The sequence below is a fragment of the Mus musculus genome, chromosome 17, assembly GCF_000001635.26.
Source record: "Mus musculus strain C57BL/6J chromosome 17, GRCm38.p6 C57BL/6J".
NCBI classification, from domain to species: Eukaryota; Metazoa; Chordata; class Mammalia; order Rodentia; family Muridae; genus Mus; species Mus musculus.
Window position 1 is genome coordinate 56980679 of NC_000083.6, and position 16636 is coordinate 56997314.

Genomic DNA, 16636 nt, shown 5'->3' on the forward strand with positions numbered 1-16636 from the left:
TCCACCCCTGAACTATGACCAAAACTAGAGAACCAATTTTATTGGTTTGATTTTATTTTTGTGGGTCTCCCTTGTTTTTGTTTTGTTTTGTTTTGTTTTGTTTTGTTTTGTTTGCAACAGAGTCCTCACTATGTAGCCCTGACTAGCTTGAACTCACAGAGACCCACTTGTCTCTGCCTCCTGAGTGCTGGGATGAAAGTTGTGCGCTATCTCACTTGTTATTTTGACATAGATTGTCCCAGCTGGCTTTAAACTCTCAACAATCCCGCTTTTTCAGCCTCACTAGTAGCTGGGGTAATGAACGTTCCCTTCTCACCTGTGCTGGCAATTTCCCCTATAAAATATATTACTGTGTGTGAGTCTATGCATGTGTGAGTGAGTGTGAGTGTGTGTGTGTGTGTGTGTGTGTGTCGGGCTTACTAAATTGAAGTTCAAAGTCTAGGTTTAAGCGCCAGGGTGATTTGCAGCCTGCCCTTCACCCCACGAAGCACCTGCTGCACAGTGAGACACCCCTCTTGGCGTCTCCCTGTCTCCCCATGAGGCTGTGTGGATCAGATGAGATTATAAAGGTGAAAGGTTTCTACAGTGTGCACACAGCAAGCACCGAGTGAAAGCTAGTCTGGGTGTGGTGGGTGCGGGCTTCCAGTCCCAGCATTTGGATCCAACAGCAGAGGACATGCATGGCAGCTACTCTGGGCTTCTCGGCAAGAACCTGGCTCCAGAAAGGGGACTTGGTGATGTCCTTTTCTCATGGCTAAGCAGCTCTGTGTTCCAGGCAGCCAAAGCAAGCTCATATCGCTTCCTCTACCTGTCTACATCTTTCAAGTTTCTCAAACAACTGCATCACAGTGTAGTAAGTACTGAGTACTCCCAGTGTTATGTAGTATCAAGTATAGAAAGGTAAAAAATCGGAGTGATTTAAATAGGATTGTGAAAGGGTGAAACTGGGATGCATTGATCTTGGCTGGAGGCTGCAAATGAAAAAAGACAGGCATCCTTACTTCTTCCAAAAAGCCTGCCTAGGTTCCATCCTACTGATTTGAAGAGCCTCCTCTGGGGGTCTTTAGGGCTGCTGGTGTGCCCACCATCACAGCACCATCCCTCAGAACTGAGTCTAAAACCCTGCCATGGATTTCAGTTCTACAGGAAGACAAATGAATGGATACAAGCTGATCCAGGCCGCACACACAGACAACTGCTCAAACAAGATTCCCTATGGAGGAGATATGGCTTAATCCCAAATCTGACAAATCACATTCAGTAAGCTTACCCCATCCCACCCCTCTCAAAGCCCCTGCCCAAGCCCTCACCGTATTGTAGAACTCGGCCACCAACTCTGAGTGCTGGAAATTACTCTCACACCAATCCACCTCAGAACTCTGATAGGCAAAGATGCTGGACATCTTTGCTCTGGTGCCCGGTACATGCATCCTGTGCCTGGCAGAGGTGCGCCAGCTGAGTGAGTGAGCCTAGGAGTGCCCAGCCAGGGAGAGGTGGAGACAGAACAGCTCAGGGCCCTGGAGCAGGCTGAGAGGAAAAACCTGCTGGGTGGCTCCCTATTGCACCAGGGTAGCCTGGCAGATGTGCACGGTAGGGCACCGAGGCTGCCTTAGGCAGCTGCTGAGGGGTGGTGTTCTTTGAGTTGGGCGACAGTAAGCAGGGAGGAAGCCTCCCAAGCTGGCACTTGAGGAGCAAGACATGAGGGACTGACTGCTGTAATACTGTGGTGATAAGGGGCTAATATTGGGTTTAGGGCATAGAGTACTCAGATAGCACTCACAAAGCTCAGAGGCACTCACAAAACCAGGGTGGTGGTGACATTTGTCATCCAAACGCTCAAGAGGCAGGGACAGGAGGACCGGGAGATTAAGATCAGTATTTGCTGGAGAGTGAGGCCTTGTCTCAAAAGACAAGGTAAGGTCTGGCAGGCCATCCACACCTTTAACCCCAGCACTCCAGAGGCAGAGGCAGGCAGGTCTCTATGAGTTCAAGGCCAGCCTGGTCTACAGAGCGAGTTCCAAGACAACCAGGGTTACACCGAGAAACCTGTCTTGAAAAATATATAAGTTGAGTAATTTAAATAAATAAATAATTAATTAAAATACGATAACAAAATAAAACCTTAGCCAGGCCTGTTTGCACACACCTTTAATCTGTGAGTTTCAAGCCATCCTAAGCTACATAGAGAGTTCTAGGCTGGGCTACCTAGTGAGACCTGCCTCAAAACAAAAACAAAGGGGCTGGTGAGATGGCTCAGCGGTTAAGAGCGCCGACTGCTCTTCCAAAGGTCCTGAGTTCAAATCCCAACAACCACATGGTGGCTCACAACCATCTGTAACAAAATCTAATGCCCTCTTCTGGAGTGTCTGAAGACAGCTACAGTGTACTTACATATAATAAATAAATAAATATTAAAAAACAAAACAAAACAAAAACAAAAAGCCCAAGAAATCAAAAATAGAATTAGGGTTGCAGCTCAGTAGCAAGTATGTGCCTAGAATCTGTAAAGGCTCCGTTTTCCATCCCAGTACTGAAAAATCATGTATATGTGTGTTTATATGTATACACACACACACACACATACATATACATATGTGTGTGTCTACATGCATATACATGCACATTTGTGTATATATGTGATGTTTATATATGTGTGTGTGCATATATTTGATGTGTGTATATATGTATGTATATACATATAAATATGTATGTACATATATGTATGTATATGTGCATGTGTATATATGTAATAAGTGCATATATAAACATATATATGTCTATATATGAATTTGTGAATAATGTGTGCATATGTGGATATATATATATATGTGTATACATATGTATATTATATATGTATATATGTAGTGTACACGTGCATATATGAATATATGTGTATATATGTGCATGCGCATGTGTGTATGTATATGCATATATATCTGTGTGCGTGCATGTAGAGATGCATATATATAATGCATTGTATGCATATGTGTATAAATGTATGTACTCATGTGTATGTATATGAGTATATACATGTATGTATGTGTATGTTATACATCTATGCATATGTACATGTGGGTATACATATTTATATGCATGTATATATGTATGCATGTAAGTGCATGTGTATTTATGTGTATATATATATATATATATGTGTATGAATATGTGTCAGTGTCTGATGTTCTTGGCCTCTAGACCTCTGAGCCTGTCTGCTCACAGTGCCCTCTCTAATCTTTGCTTCCCAAATTCAGAGATCTGCCTACCTCTGCCTCCCAAGGGCTGGAATTAAAGGTGTGTTTCTCATCTTTTAACTTGTGTGTGTGTGTGTGTGTGTGTGTGTGTGTGTGTGTGTTATATGTGAGGGCCTGCAGGACACATCTGGATGTCAGAGGACAGCTGTGTGCAGTGAGTTCTCTCCTCCCACCTTTACATGACTTCCAGGATTGGCTTGAGCAGGAAGAACTTTCAGTTCAGGAGTCACATGCCAAAGGTACAGTAATTTATTACCCTCTGTGTGGGTGTGCTGGAGTCCTGAAGGGACCATCCGTGATCTCTTCTATCACTCTCTTCCCATCCCTTTAAAGCAATGTGTCTTCCAGAACCTGAGGTTGATGTCTCTCTCTCTCACCCTCCAAGCAGTCCCCAGTAACCCTGTCTCTTCATGCTCAGAGCTGGGGTGACGTGTTTTCAGATACTTGTTTTGTGAGTGTCGGAATCTGAACTTCGGTCTCAAGATGATGTGCAAGGGCTATGAGCCGAGAGCCCTTTCTTTAGCCTCTCCATCATGCTTTTGGAGGCAGGGTCTATCACTGAACCTGATAGAAGGGCAGCAGAGAGCCCAGGGAGCCTCTGTCTCTGCCTCCAGGAAGTGGGCAGGGGGTGAGGGGTGGGGGTGGGTGCAGGCGCTGAGACCTGCACTCACATGGATGCTGGAGCTTAAAAGAGAACCCTCAGGGCAGGTACTTCCCTTCCTGAGCCATCTCCCCGAGATGCCTTTGAGTTCCCCATCTCCTTGTCTTTGCTTCCCAAGTGCTGGAAAGACAGGCATGGGCCAGAAGGCCCAATAAGCCCTCTCTCTCTCTCTCTCTCTCTCTCTCTCTCTCTCTCTCTCTCTCTCTCTCTCCCTCCCTCTCTCTCTCTCTCTTCCTCCCTCCCGCTCTCTCTAATTTATCTTTTAAAAAATGGGTTCCTAAAACTATTACATGTGCGCATGTGCCTTTGTGTGTGCACATGAACGTCGCACCCTCAGAGTCCAGGAGGGGCATCTGATTTGCTGGAGTTAACGTTACAGGAAGTGGTAAGCTGCTTTCTCCATGCGGGTTCAGATTTCCAGGCCCTCTCTAAGAGCCGCCATTTGTTCCTCCAGTAATGCAGGCAGTTCCACTGAGATCAGTCCAACACAACTAGAACCTTTGGCCTTGGCCATCTTCCAGAAATCCCAGCTAGTTCCAGGTGTGCCAGTACACATCTGTTCTAACACTCTGCAGGTGGAGGCCGGAGGATCGGGAACCCAAGGTCATCCTCGGCTACACCAACTGAGGAGATGTGCTGTGTCCATGTCTGTGGTGCCTAGGTTCTCTTCCTTTCTCTTCTATCCTTTACAGTTACTTATTCATTATGTGCATGTGAGAGGTCAAAGGACAGCCCAAGAGAATTGGTTCTTTCTTCCACCTGTGGGTACCAGGGATCGAACTCAGGTCCTTGGATCCCCCCCCCCCCCAGGCCTCTCACCCACTCCTGTGTTCTCCAAGTGAGTCACAGACTTGATTCATCTTGGAAGGTAATGGACACAGTGTAACAGCACACACCTGACAATGGGCGGCATCATCAGGTCATCCTTGGCAATGGAGCCAGTAGCAGGCCAGCCTGGAGGATAAGAGACCTGTCTCTAAATAAATAAATAAATAAATAAATAAATAAAAAATAAACCAAAGAGAGACCTGCAAGGCTGGGTGTGGCTATGGACAACTTTAATCCCAGCACTCAGGAGGCAGCTCTCTGAGTTTCGGGCCAGTCTGGTCTACAGAGTGAGTTCCAGGACAGCCAGGGCTACAGAGAAACTTGTCTCAAAAAAAGAGAGAGAGTCCTTTAACAAAAGGGGATGGAGAGAGAGTCATAAACCATCTGAAGTTGCCACAGCCTTCCCTCCTGCACTGCTACAGTTGTATAACATTCTGCCCATTGTTGTTGGTCTGATACCTTCACTGAACGTGGTCTCTGAGTACAAGGGGCATCAAATAGCAACAACCGAGATGTGGGTGGGGGCCTCCACCTCCCATGCCTTGGGAGGTGATCATCCTGTAACTCACCTAATAAACTCTTTAATCACCAAGCCAGACTTGGGTGGGAAGGCTTCCAGGTGTGCTATCCAAGATAAGTGACATCTATTCACATCTCCTAGGGAGAAGTCCAGGCAACCTTCTTTCTTCCTCTCTTTCTCTTTCTTTGCTTCTGCTTCTCATTATCCTATTATCCAGGCTATCAAGTAGCTAAGGCTGTCCCTGAACTACTGATCCTCCTGTCTCCACCTCCTTAGTGCTGGGATGACAGGTCTGAGCCAGCATAGTGGGCTGAGATTCTCACAGCAGCGGTGGCTGTCTTGCCCGGAGAATTGATTCCCACAGGACAAGGATGAGCCAATGCCCCACTAGTGTCATGTTACATAACTCCACTTTCAAAACCAGTAAGTTGGCACAGCTGACATCTGTAGATTTGAATCTGGTTTCAGTAGTCTTGGCCTGTGTTCCTTAAGGTTGATCACATCTTTTCCCTGGGTACTCTCTGTGTAAACTACACTGTCATAAGCTTAATTAGCTTAAATACTACATTCAAAGGAAAGGCCATGGTGGCTCATGTCTGCCAACCCAACCCCCCAAAAGGAGGCCAGCCTTGGCAACATAGGAAGTTCCAGGCCAGCCTGTCCTAGAGACCCTGTCCCAAATAGACAAAAATCACCAAATGAGGAAATTGTATAACTCTTTGAAGAATAGAAAGCAGACTCCAACTCCTTTCCAGAACCCCCTCCCCAGAACTTCAACTTGGTTGAAATGGATTTCAAGGGCTGGAGAAAGGGCTCAGTGGTTAAGAGTACTGATTGCGGGCTGGTGAGATGGCTCAGTGGGTAAGAGCACCCGACTGCTCTTCTGAAGGTCAGGAGTTCAAATCCCAGCAACCACATGGTGGCTCACAACCATCCATAACGAGATCTGACTCCCTCTTCTGGAGTGTCTGAGGACAGCTACAGTGTACTCACATATAATAAATAAATAAATATTTAAAAAAAAAAAAAGAGTACTGATTGCTCTTCCAGAGGTCCTGAGTTCAATTCCCAGCAACCACATGGTGGCTCACAACCATCTGTAATGGGATAATGAGATCTGATGCCCTCTTCTGGTGTGTCTGAAGACAGCTATCGTGTACTCACATATATAAAATAAATAATTCTTTAAAGGAGGAGGAGGAGGAGGAGGAGGAGAGGATTTCAAGGAAAAGATAGTTACTGCATTCTAGAAAGATCCAATTGCCGGACAGACAAAGGCACTTATGTGAAAAAGGAATAGACCTATTAGCAGTGAGCCTAGCTTGGTGCTGCAGCCTCAGTAGTCCTGAGGCTGAGGCAGGAAGATCGCCATGAATTCCAGGCTAACCTGAGCATAGAGTGAGAGGCACAACAGCTTAGAGCGCTTGCTATTCTTGTTTGGACCTGGGTTTTTGACTCCCAGAACCCACATAAGGCAGCTCACAACCTTTTGTACCTTCTGCTCCAGGAGATCTGACATCTCCTTCCGGCCCCTTGCAGCACCTTTACATTCACACTTCCACAATTAAAAATAACAACAAACCTTCAAAATCAACAAAATACTTGTCATTGGGGGGGGGGTTGTTTGCTTGCTTGATTTTTTTGGTACATGTTCTCTCTATGTAGCCTTGGCTGCTCTGGGACTCCCAATATAGATCAGGCTGGCATCAAACAGAGACAAGATCCTCCTGTCTCTGCTTCCTGAGTGCTGGGATTAAAGAGGTACACTGCAGAGTGGGGCGTGGTGGTGCATACCTTTTAATCCTAGTATTTGGGAGGCAGAGGCAGGCAGATCTCTGAGTTTGAGGCCAGCCTAGTCTTCTATAGAGCAAATTCTAGAACAGCCAGGGCTACACACACACACACACACACACACACACACACACAATCTAGAAAAAAAAATGGTATGTACCACTATGCCCTGGCTTGTTTTTCTTTTAACGGCTTATTTATTTATTCCTTGGTTTTTCAAGGCAGGGTTTCCCTGAGTGCTGGGATTAAAGGTGTACACTACCACATCTGGACTATTTCTTTATTTTTTTGGGGGGGGGTGAGACAGGGTTTCTCTGTATAGTCCTGGCTGTCCTGGAACTCACTTTGTAGACCAGGCTGGCCTTGAACTCAGAAATCCGCCTGCCTCTGCCTCTCAAGTGCTGGGATTAAAGGCATGCGCCACCACGCCCGGCTATTTTTATCTTTTATTCTTTAACAATTTCACACATTTATACCAAGTGTTTACTCAGAATTATTGCTCTTCCTCCCAACACTCCTGGCACAGCCTCCTCCCACCTTCATGTCCCTTTTCTGTAACACATGGAGTCCAGGAACTGCTGCCTGCTGGGACACTGGCTGATCTAGCTGGGTTGATCTTGTCCAGCTGCTGTGAGGTCACAAGGATGATGGCCACCAGACATCCATTAGACAACCTTTCACAGCTCTTGCCCCTCTTAGAGCAAGCACTCGTAGCCAGTTCTTCCTCTGCATTCGGACTTGAGAGCCTCTGAATTTCCCGCTTCCTGCTGCAAAGTGAAGCATCTCTGACGAGGGCCCAGAGCGGCAATCTATGGGGACAAATATTCAGAAGGCAGTTTCACAGCACAACCATTTGGCAGAGCAACGGAAGGCAAGTTTCTCTCCTTGTTGTGTAACCTTGGAGTGTGGGCTCTAGTCAGGTTATAGCACTGAGCGTGGTCCCCTCCTGCAGAGCAGCCTTGAGTTCACCATAGCTCTCATGCCACCAGTGCACCAGCAGCCACATCTTGCCACCAGATGGAGTTGCAGCACTCGAGGTCCACCCCTGGATAAGACCACTTATGACTTTTGTCATAAGTGGTCTTATCCAGACCAAATGTTACCTTCTGGTACTATGAAATTGAATCAGCTGGGAGGAAATCTCCAGGTCAATTCCAGTTTGGTTTCTGCATGACCCATGAAGACACCAAAGTGACTGGTGTCTTCAGCAACTGAGTCTTGTCATCTAATTATGGTGAGCAACCCAGAGTAATGACAAGAGCCTGTGTCGTTTGGAGAGCTCTAGGGAAAAACATCTCTGGCTTTTGATGGTCATGTCTGGCTTTTATGCAATTTAAAGGTACAAGTCTCCAGTTACGCAAGTGTATCTTCCTCAGGGAACATGGCAACCGCTTTAAGTAATGCTTACATCAGGCGACAATTAAGAAAGTTCCAGAATGTGCCTGAGGTGGTAGCAGAGCATGATGTCTCAGCCCGATACAGATGTATTGTAAAGGAGCCTAGCACAGGGCAGAGGGGAGTGACACGTGGGAAAAAGTGTGGCTGCTAAAAAGAGTTGCACTGACTGCTCTTCCCAAGGTCCTAAGTTCAAATCCCAGCAACCACATGGTGGCTTACAACCACCCTTAATGAGATCTGACGCCCTCTTCTGGTGCATCTGAAGACAGCTACAGTGTACTTATGAATAATAATAAATAAATCTATATCTAAATATCTATATCTATATTATTTTTTTAAAAGAGTTGCAGGGAAGACAAAGAAGATGAATGCAGAGGTGATTGCCTGACTGTCGCAGGTTCAATGGCTCAGTTTCACCTCTTCCAAGAGCCTCCAGCTGCAACGTAGGCACAGACGAGGCAGGTATGGCGGTGGGGGGAGCTCCCAGAATCTTGGTCTTACGGCGACAGATCGAGATGGCGGGCACAGTATTTCTCAAGGTATAGGACCATGCACATGGACAGTAGGCACTGTCTACCTACCCTCCAGTTTTACTTGGACAAAAAAGGAACGCTTCTAGAAAGCTGGACGCCCTCTGAAAACGAATACAGGTGTAGCGAACGTCCAGAACTTGTGGCAAGATCCAGGCCTCCTCTCCTATCTCAGTGTTCACAATGCCCTAAACTACATTGTTCAATAAATCCCCTGGCGATTCCTGGTCTAAGTCCTGTCCCAGAGACACTCTCCTCCTTTCTCTAGCGAGCCTATACGGGAGTCAGGGGTCGCAAAGCAGCTGGGAATTGTAGTTCTGGAAGATCAATTGGTTACAGGCCAGCACGTGGACCTGATTGCTGCGGGACGATGGTGGTGGGCTGGTGCGTCCCCTAAGCCTCTTCTCACCCTTTGGTGAGCACCTCCGTGAGCTTCTTCCCGCGTGGGCACCGGGAACAGCGCAACCTCGTCCGAGAACTTCCATGGGACTAATACGCGGGTTTTTCTTATTTATTCGAACGCCTACCTCTAACGAGGACCCCACCCACAGACTTATCCCCGCCTTCTTCAGTTCCGCTTATTCTGTTCTCGGAAGTGGATGAGCCAGTGACTCCCGCAAAGCACGCCGGGTGTTGTAGTTCCGGAAGCCAAGCCGGAGTGCGCGTCGTCATGTGGCCCAGAGTGCTGCTGGGGGAGGCCCGGGTGGCTGTGGACGGATGTCGCGCTCTGTTGTCTCGCCTTGCCGTGCATTTCTCCCCGCCATGGACTGCTGTGAGCTGCTCACCCCTGCGGAGGAGCCTGCATGGAACTGCGACGCGAGCTTTCCCGCTCATCCCCATAGTGGTGGAGCAGACGGTACGGTGACCTGATGGGGACATGGCGCGGAGGCTTGTAGTCGGTCGGCGTGCAAGGGAGGATGACCTTTCACATCTTCTTTTCCCACGAAGGGTCGAGGCGAGCGCGCTTATGACATATACTCGAGGCTGTTGCGGGAACGCATCGTGTGCGTCATGGGCCCGGTGAGCGACCCCGGTCCTTCCCGGGCACACCTTGTTGTCTCACCAACATTTATCCTTTGTCAAGCTCTGTGTCATATAACCCCCTCTTCCCCCTCATCCTTGGTGACCTCCTAGACCCTAGGCCCTAGACCCTGACCTTAAACATTCTTTAAAAAAAAAAAAAAAAAACTTGAGCAAAATTTTTGCTTTGTAGTACAGGCTAGCCCCTACCTTTCCATCGTCCTGCCATAGCTTCCCAAACGTTGGAATGTAAAATGTGCATTCTTACCATAGTCTGCTGTTGTCAGCCATTCTTTGTTTCAGTTTATCCTTTGGTCTTCTGAGTCAGGGTCCCAGGCTGGCCTTGAACTCCCCATGTAGCTGACAGGACATTTGAGGGAGGGATGAGGTTCCTAAACCAGACCAGGTGTAGGCAGTGCTTAAACCCAGGGCCTTTTGCCTGCTAGGAGAGCACTCCGTCCCAGTCTTGTCCCCAGCTTAGGGTCTTCCACTATCTGGGGCTTCCCCAGCCATCTCTTCCTGTGCTGGAAATTCCTGGTTCCCAGGGCCTCAACTCCTTAAGCCTCTATCCATCCCACCTTCAACCTGAGGATACCTCTGCTCTCCCCACCTGCAGATTGACGACAGTGTGGCCAGTCTGGTCATTGCCCAGCTGTTGTTCTTACAGTCTGAAAGCAACAAGAAGCCCATTCATATGTATATCAACAGCCCAGGTAAGCCAGGACAGCCTGGTTGTGGGGTCAGAGATAGCCCCTTTGGGGAAGACATGCAGCCTTGTGCCTCCTACAGAATCTAAAATTTAAAATCGCTCAAAGCAGGGTATGGTAGTGCACACATTTAATTCCTGCACTTGGGAGGCAGAGGCAGGCTGATTTCTGAATTCGAGACCAGCCTGGTCTACAGAGTGAGTTCCAGGATAGCCAGAGCTACACAGAGAAGAACTCTTATCTCGAAAAACAAACAAACAAAAAAAAGTAAGAAAGAAAGAAAGAAACCCTTTCTCGAAAAAAAACAAAAAAAAACAAAAAGAGAGAGAGAGAAAAAAATCACTCTAAGACGGTCTCTCACTGGCCTGGAACTTTCCAAATATGCTAGTATACCGGGTCAATGAGCCTGAGGGTCCTTCTGCCTCCACCTCCCTAGTGCTAGAATTACAAGTGTGTGCTGCCATGCCTACTTTGTGGGGACTGGGGATCTGAACTTGAGTCCACATACATTTTAGCAACTGAGCAGTCTCCCTTGCTTCGAGAGTAGCTGAATTAAAACAAACAAACAAAGCCTGTTTTGAGACAGAGATAGCCCAGATCCTCTGCAGTCCTCTCACCTTAGGGATTTAGTTTAGCTGAACCACCAAACTCTGAAGAAATAGTTCATTTTTAAGAAAAATATTAAGCCAGGCGGTGGTGGCACACGCCTTTAATCCCAGCACTTGGGAGGCTGAGGCAGGCAGATTTCTGGGTTCGAGGACAGCCTGGTCTACAGAGTGAGTTCTAGGACAGTCAGGCTACACAGAGAAACCCTGTCTTGGAAAAAAGAAAAAAGAAAAGAAAAGAAAAGAAAAAGAAAAGACTGGTTAAAAAAAAGAAAAATATTAAGTTACATTTATTTCTGTGTATATGGATGGGTGAGTACATTCCACTGTGTGTGTGCGTGTAGATTAGAGGACAACCTGTGGGTTTTCCCTGATATGTATGGGTCCATGTGATGTGGGCTCCTGCCTGTCCTGTGGGTCCTGGGAATTGAGTTCAGTTTGTTAGGTTTGGTGGAGAGCACCGTCACCAGATAATACTTCTCAGCTGCTCAAGGCTGGGCGGTTTCAATGACTGGACACTGGGCGGGCTGTCAGTTAGGCACGCATCTGTCTTCTCATCCAGCTCCACGTGGACAGTAAGAAAGCTCGCGTCTGCCTTGTGCTGGGCCCGTGGGCCTGGACGAGCAGGAAGTAGCCAGCTTTACTATGTTGATGCACAGCTGAGAGGTGGCTAACAGCCCTTTGGTTCCTTTTACTTAATTCTGTGTGTGTTGTCACGTGTACGTGTCTGATCATGTCCCCCACCCCACCCCTCAAACAACATTTGCCCTTGTGGCTTGCTGGAAGGGTACTGGGGTAGGATCCCCCTGGGCCCTTACTTGCTCCACTGCCTACAGGTGGTGTGGTAACTGCGGGCCTGGCCATCTACGACACAATGCAGTACATCCTGAACCCCATCTGCACGTGGTGTGTTGGACAGGCTGCCAGCATGGGCTCCCTGCTCCTCGCTGCTGGCAGCCCGGGCATGCGCCATTCACTGCCCAATTCCAGAATCATGATCCACCAGCCCTCTGGAGGAGCCAGGGTGAGTACGCTTTCTGCAGGGACGTCTAGTGGGAACTAGAACGGGAGTGCCGCTCCTTCTTGTTTGTTGGTTGGAGACGGGTCTCATCTTTTAGCCTCAGCTGTGCTGTAGTTCACTCTGTAGATCAGGCTGGCCTCTAGCCTACTGAGATCCTGCTACCACTGCTTTGAGATAAGTATTTTCATGGCTGGGGAGGTACTTCAGGAGTAAGAACGACTGCAAGGCCCTGGGTTCCATTTCCAGCGCCAGAAAGAATAAAAACAAAAATAGAATCCAGGTGTGGTGGTACATGCCTTTAATCCCAATACTCAGGCAGCAGAGGCAGAGACAGGCTGATCTCTGTCAGTTTCAAGGCAGCCTGGACTAGATCAGTGGCTCCCTCACTAGTGCCCCATGAGAAGTTTCATCTTCTTCCTCTACTTACTGCTCCTCAGGGCCAAGCCACAGACATCGCCATCCAGGCAGAGGAAATCATGAAGCTGAAAAAGCAGCTATACAACATCTACGCCAAACACACCAAGCAGAGCCTACAGGTGATCGGTAAGCACCCAGCCTCCCACAGCACACACTGGAGCATTGGCCTCCCACAGCACACACTGGAGCATCGGCCTCCCACAGCACACACTGGAGCATCAGCCTCCCACAGCACACACTGGAGCATCAGCAGCCTCCCACAGGACACACTGGAGCATTGGCCTCCCACAGCACACACTGGAGCATCAGCTTCTCACAGCACACACTGGAGCATCAGCATCGGCCTCCTACAGCACACACTGGAGCATCAGCCTCCCACAGCACACACTGGAGCATCAGCATCAACCTCTCACAGTACACACTGGAGCATCAGCATTGTCCTAAAGCAGGGCACCCCCACCTGACAGTCAGAACCAGATTACTATAATATGGTCACTCTGGGCCGTGGATGATGGTCAGTAGAATCCCTGACCCACCAATGCTCTGTGCTTGGGGCTCTGTGGCTATGGCATAGCTCCTGCCTAGAATGAGCCCTTTCCCAGTGAGGGGTTGGGGTCGTGTCAGGGGTGTGCCTTAAGGATACTTTTTTCACCCTTCTTTATCTATTTTCTTACGTGTGTGGGTGCTAGGAATCATGTCTGGGTCCTCTGCCAAAACAAGTCCTCTTAACCACTGAGTCAACTCTCCAGCCCCAGGGATACATTCCTGGCCCGACATAGGTTCTATGTCCCCAGAGTCACAAAACAAAAGTTCCTAGCATGTTAGACAGAATTCCCTTCAGTTACAATCTCCAGTTCTGAGCCCTTTAGATGAGCTTTGCAAGCTGGGTGTGTTGGTACCTACCTGCCATCCCAGCTCTGGCAGGTAGAGGTAGAGAATCATGAGTTGTCGACTGGGCTAGAGAATGACAGACGCGGGCTCAGCGGGCCTGTGCTATAGAGGTGGTTTTGATGGGGAGAAGGTAGCAAGGGTCACTTCCCTGGAGCCCTTCTTTCATTTATGTGAGTCCACTGTCACTGTCCTCAGACACACCAGAAGAGGGCATCAGATCTCATTACACATAGTTGTGAGCCACCATGTGGTTGCTAGGAATTGAACTCAGGACCTCTGGAAGAGCAAGCTGCCAGTGCTCTTAAACTCTGAGCCATCTCTGCAGCCCGACATTTCTTTATGGTTTTTCGAGACAGGGTTTCTCTGTATAGCCCTGGCTGTCCTGGAGCTCACTTTCTAGACTAGGCTGGCCTCGAACTCAGAAATCCGCCTGCCTCTGCCTCCCGAGTGCTGGGATTAAAGGTGTGCGTCACCCCCACCCCCACCCCCACCCCCGGCTCCAACATTTCATTTTTAAAATAGTTGATTTGGGAAGCATGTGCCTGCCATAGTGATGTGTGGAAGTCAGAGGACAGTTTGTAAACATCGGTTCTCTGTTGACACCTTGTAAGGAGTGGTGATTGAACTTGAGGTCATTAGACTTGGTGGCAAACCCCTCTTCCCACCAAGCCATCTTACTGTCCCACGTGCCATTCTTCGGTATATCTTGTTGCTGGTCACATATGTTCAGTCTAAGATCCACCACCTAGCACTGCGTGGCATTTTCCTAGTTGCATCTTACTGTTGTGTGAATGCCATGACATGTGGAGTTCAGGGGACAGTGTTCAAGAGGCGATTCTCTCCTACCATGTAGTTCCTGGGACCTGATGTATTACAGTAGTCGGTAAAAATTGAATTGGTGTGGTGTAAGCACTGCAGACCTCTCATCCCGGCACTTGGCCAGCACAGATGGGGGAATCAGGAGTTGAAGGTCGTCCCTTCGAGGCTAGCCCGGGCTGCATGTGATCCTGTCTGGAAAAAAAAAAAAAAGCAAAAACAAAACCCTGTTTTTTACTACGGAGGAGATTGAATCACAGAGAGGTTCCCCAGCCCCATGGGAAAGATTGTCAGAGTAAGTGTATCTTATGAAACTTGGGAGCTGGAAGAAAACATCATGGGCTGGAAGCTAAAATGCTAGGAGTGTCTAATCTCAGTCCTGGAAGCAGGAAGGCCAGGAATAGCCAGGGCCTGGAAGGTGACATTTTTGTGTTGCTATCAATTCCTGATGCTAATGGCTTCTACACCTTTGGTTTCCTGGAATTGCTGGTGCTCCTAGGTATGAAGCCTGGGCTCTTAGGAAAGTGTTCAGCCAACAGAGCTCCTCCTTTTTTTCTTTGAAGACATTATCTTAGTTTGTAGCCCTTTTACTTTTGCCTCTCTTCATAAGAGCATAGATCCCATGGTAGGGGGTCCCTCACAACTCCATAAATCATCTCACGACTGGTAAGGGCTTCAACCTAGGAATTTGGGGAAAAACAGCCCAGGCCTCTACTCCTACCCACATATACTGCTTTCCCTAGAGTCAGCAATGGAGAGGGACCGCTACATGAGCCCCATGGAGGCCCAAGAGTTTGGCATCTTGGACAAGGTCTTGGTCCACCCACCTCAGGACGGGGAGGATGAGCCAGAACTGGTACAGAAGGAGACTGCCACAGCGCCGACGGATCCTCCTGCCCCGACAAGCACCTAAGGAGTGGAGACCAGACTGAAACTTCCTCTGCTGGGCCCAAGAACAACCCCTAGAGGAGATGTGGATTGAGGTTGCCCTCAGAGCAGGGCAGACTGCCTGAGACACTGTGATTTAAATTAAATCTTTGTAGTCTTTGTCCCATGTCTGAAGCACCTTCCATTACTTCTCCAAGACAGCAGGCCTCCTTCACCTTGACAAACCACTTCAGTAAGCAAACCCTGGCTCTCCTGGAACTAAACCAATCTAGCCTCAGACTCAGGTACCCACCTGCCTCACCTCCTGAGTGCTAGGATTAAAGGTGTACACCACCACACCTGACTTCAACAGACTTAAGCCATATACTACCCCAAAGTCAGTGGGTAGAAATATGATTTCATACATCTTTGGTTATGTGTGGGTTTGTGCATGGTGAGTGCAGTACCCATGGCCAGAAGAGGATGTTGGGTCCCCTGGGGCTTCCCTGTGGGTGCTGGGACTTAAGAGTACATTCTTACCTGCCGATCCTGGGCTTGGCCCCTTAGAGAGTTAAGAGTTAGGGTGGAGGGTCTACCAGAATCTACCACCAACTTTGGGTTGATCCTCAGACCCATGAGACCTGACACTGGTGACTCACCAGGTGACAAAGTCCTGGCATTTTGTTGCAGGCTCCAAAAGCCAGCTGAAGCCAGAGAGAATGTCAGGACATGTTTATGGAGTTTTACTAGAACTAGAAGCAGAGGATCCCAGTTTATGGGATGGAGGCAGGTGCCACATGACCCTATGGAGGTCAGAGGGTCGCAAATGCAGGAGTTGCTTTTTCTGCTTGCACCATGTTTGGGGGTCCTGAGGTCAAACCAAAGACTCTTAGCAAGTGCTGAGCCATTTTCCTAGGCCCAGTTTATTAGTGTGGAAGGAAGTAGACTCTTTTTAGATTTAACACAAAACATTTGAGGTGGGGGTTGTATTATTTGGTCTTATTTGTTTGGATGTCCTATTTTGTGGGCAACATCTGAAATTCAGGTTAGCCTCAAACTCAAGGGCTGACCTTGGAGTTAGTTATCCTCCTTTCTCCACCAGGGTGTGCTGTTTGACAAGCGCTAAATTTGCGCTAGGCTGATTGAACTTCTAACCTTGGCTTTGCCCCCACGTGACCTCCAGCCTCCGTTCGCCCTAGTTCTGCACCTACTGCTTGAGACCTTGCTCAGGGCCGAGAGGCGGGACAAGCGGTAGACTGACTTAAAGCACAGCTAATAGAGCCAGTAGCTGATGGGCGTGGTGCGGTGTCAGC

At 48.3% G+C, this 16636-nt stretch overlaps 2 protein-coding genes and 1 long non-coding RNA gene across 3 annotated transcripts in view; 1 reads left to right on the forward strand and 2 right to left on the reverse strand.

The window, feature by feature from the left end:
- The window catches only part of Acer1 (alkaline ceramidase 1), a 28637-nt gene extending 27189 nt beyond the window's left edge, over positions 1–1448 (reverse strand). The window contains exon 1 of the mRNA NM_175731.4: positions 1311–1448. Coding sequence (NP_783858.1) covers positions 1311–1430 — 120 coding nt within the window. The 5' untranslated portion in view covers positions 1431–1448. The remainder of the gene's footprint in view (positions 1–1310) is intronic.
- A 6035-nt stretch (positions 1449–7483) lies between these two features.
- Gm33509 lies at positions 7484–9245 on the reverse strand. The gene is made up of 2 exons (XR_385672.4): positions 9031–9245; positions 7484–7860 (listed from the first exon to the last, which is right to left on the reverse strand). It is a non-coding gene; the product is annotated as a predicted gene, 33509 (long non-coding RNA).
- Positions 9246–9585: 340 nt separating this feature from the next.
- Positions 9586–15693, forward strand: Clpp (caseinolytic mitochondrial matrix peptidase proteolytic subunit). Its single transcript, NM_017393.2, has 6 exons — positions 9586–9835; positions 9928–9999; positions 10616–10712; positions 12148–12335; positions 12770–12875; positions 15200–15693. The coding sequence occupies exons 1-6, from the start codon at positions 9650–9652 to the stop codon at positions 15367–15369; spliced, it is 819 nt and encodes a 272-aa protein (NP_059089.1). The 5' UTR covers positions 9586–9649; the 3' UTR covers positions 15370–15693.
- Positions 15694–16636: the final 943 nt, after the last annotated feature.

Excerpts from the sequence above, each read along its gene's own strand:
- Clpp (NM_017393.2), top strand. The coding sequence starts at position 9,650 with ATGTGGCCCAGAGTGCTGCTGGGGGAGGCCCGGGTGGCTGTGGACGGA. Across the intron at positions 10,713-12,147 it reads TATGTATATCAACAGCCCAG|GTGGTGTGGTAACTGCGGGC; the intron begins GTAAGCCAGGAC and ends CACTGCCTACAG. Across the intron at positions 12,336-12,769 it reads AGCCCTCTGGAGGAGCCAGG|GGCCAAGCCACAGACATCGC; the intron begins GTGAGTACGCTT and ends ACTGCTCCTCAG.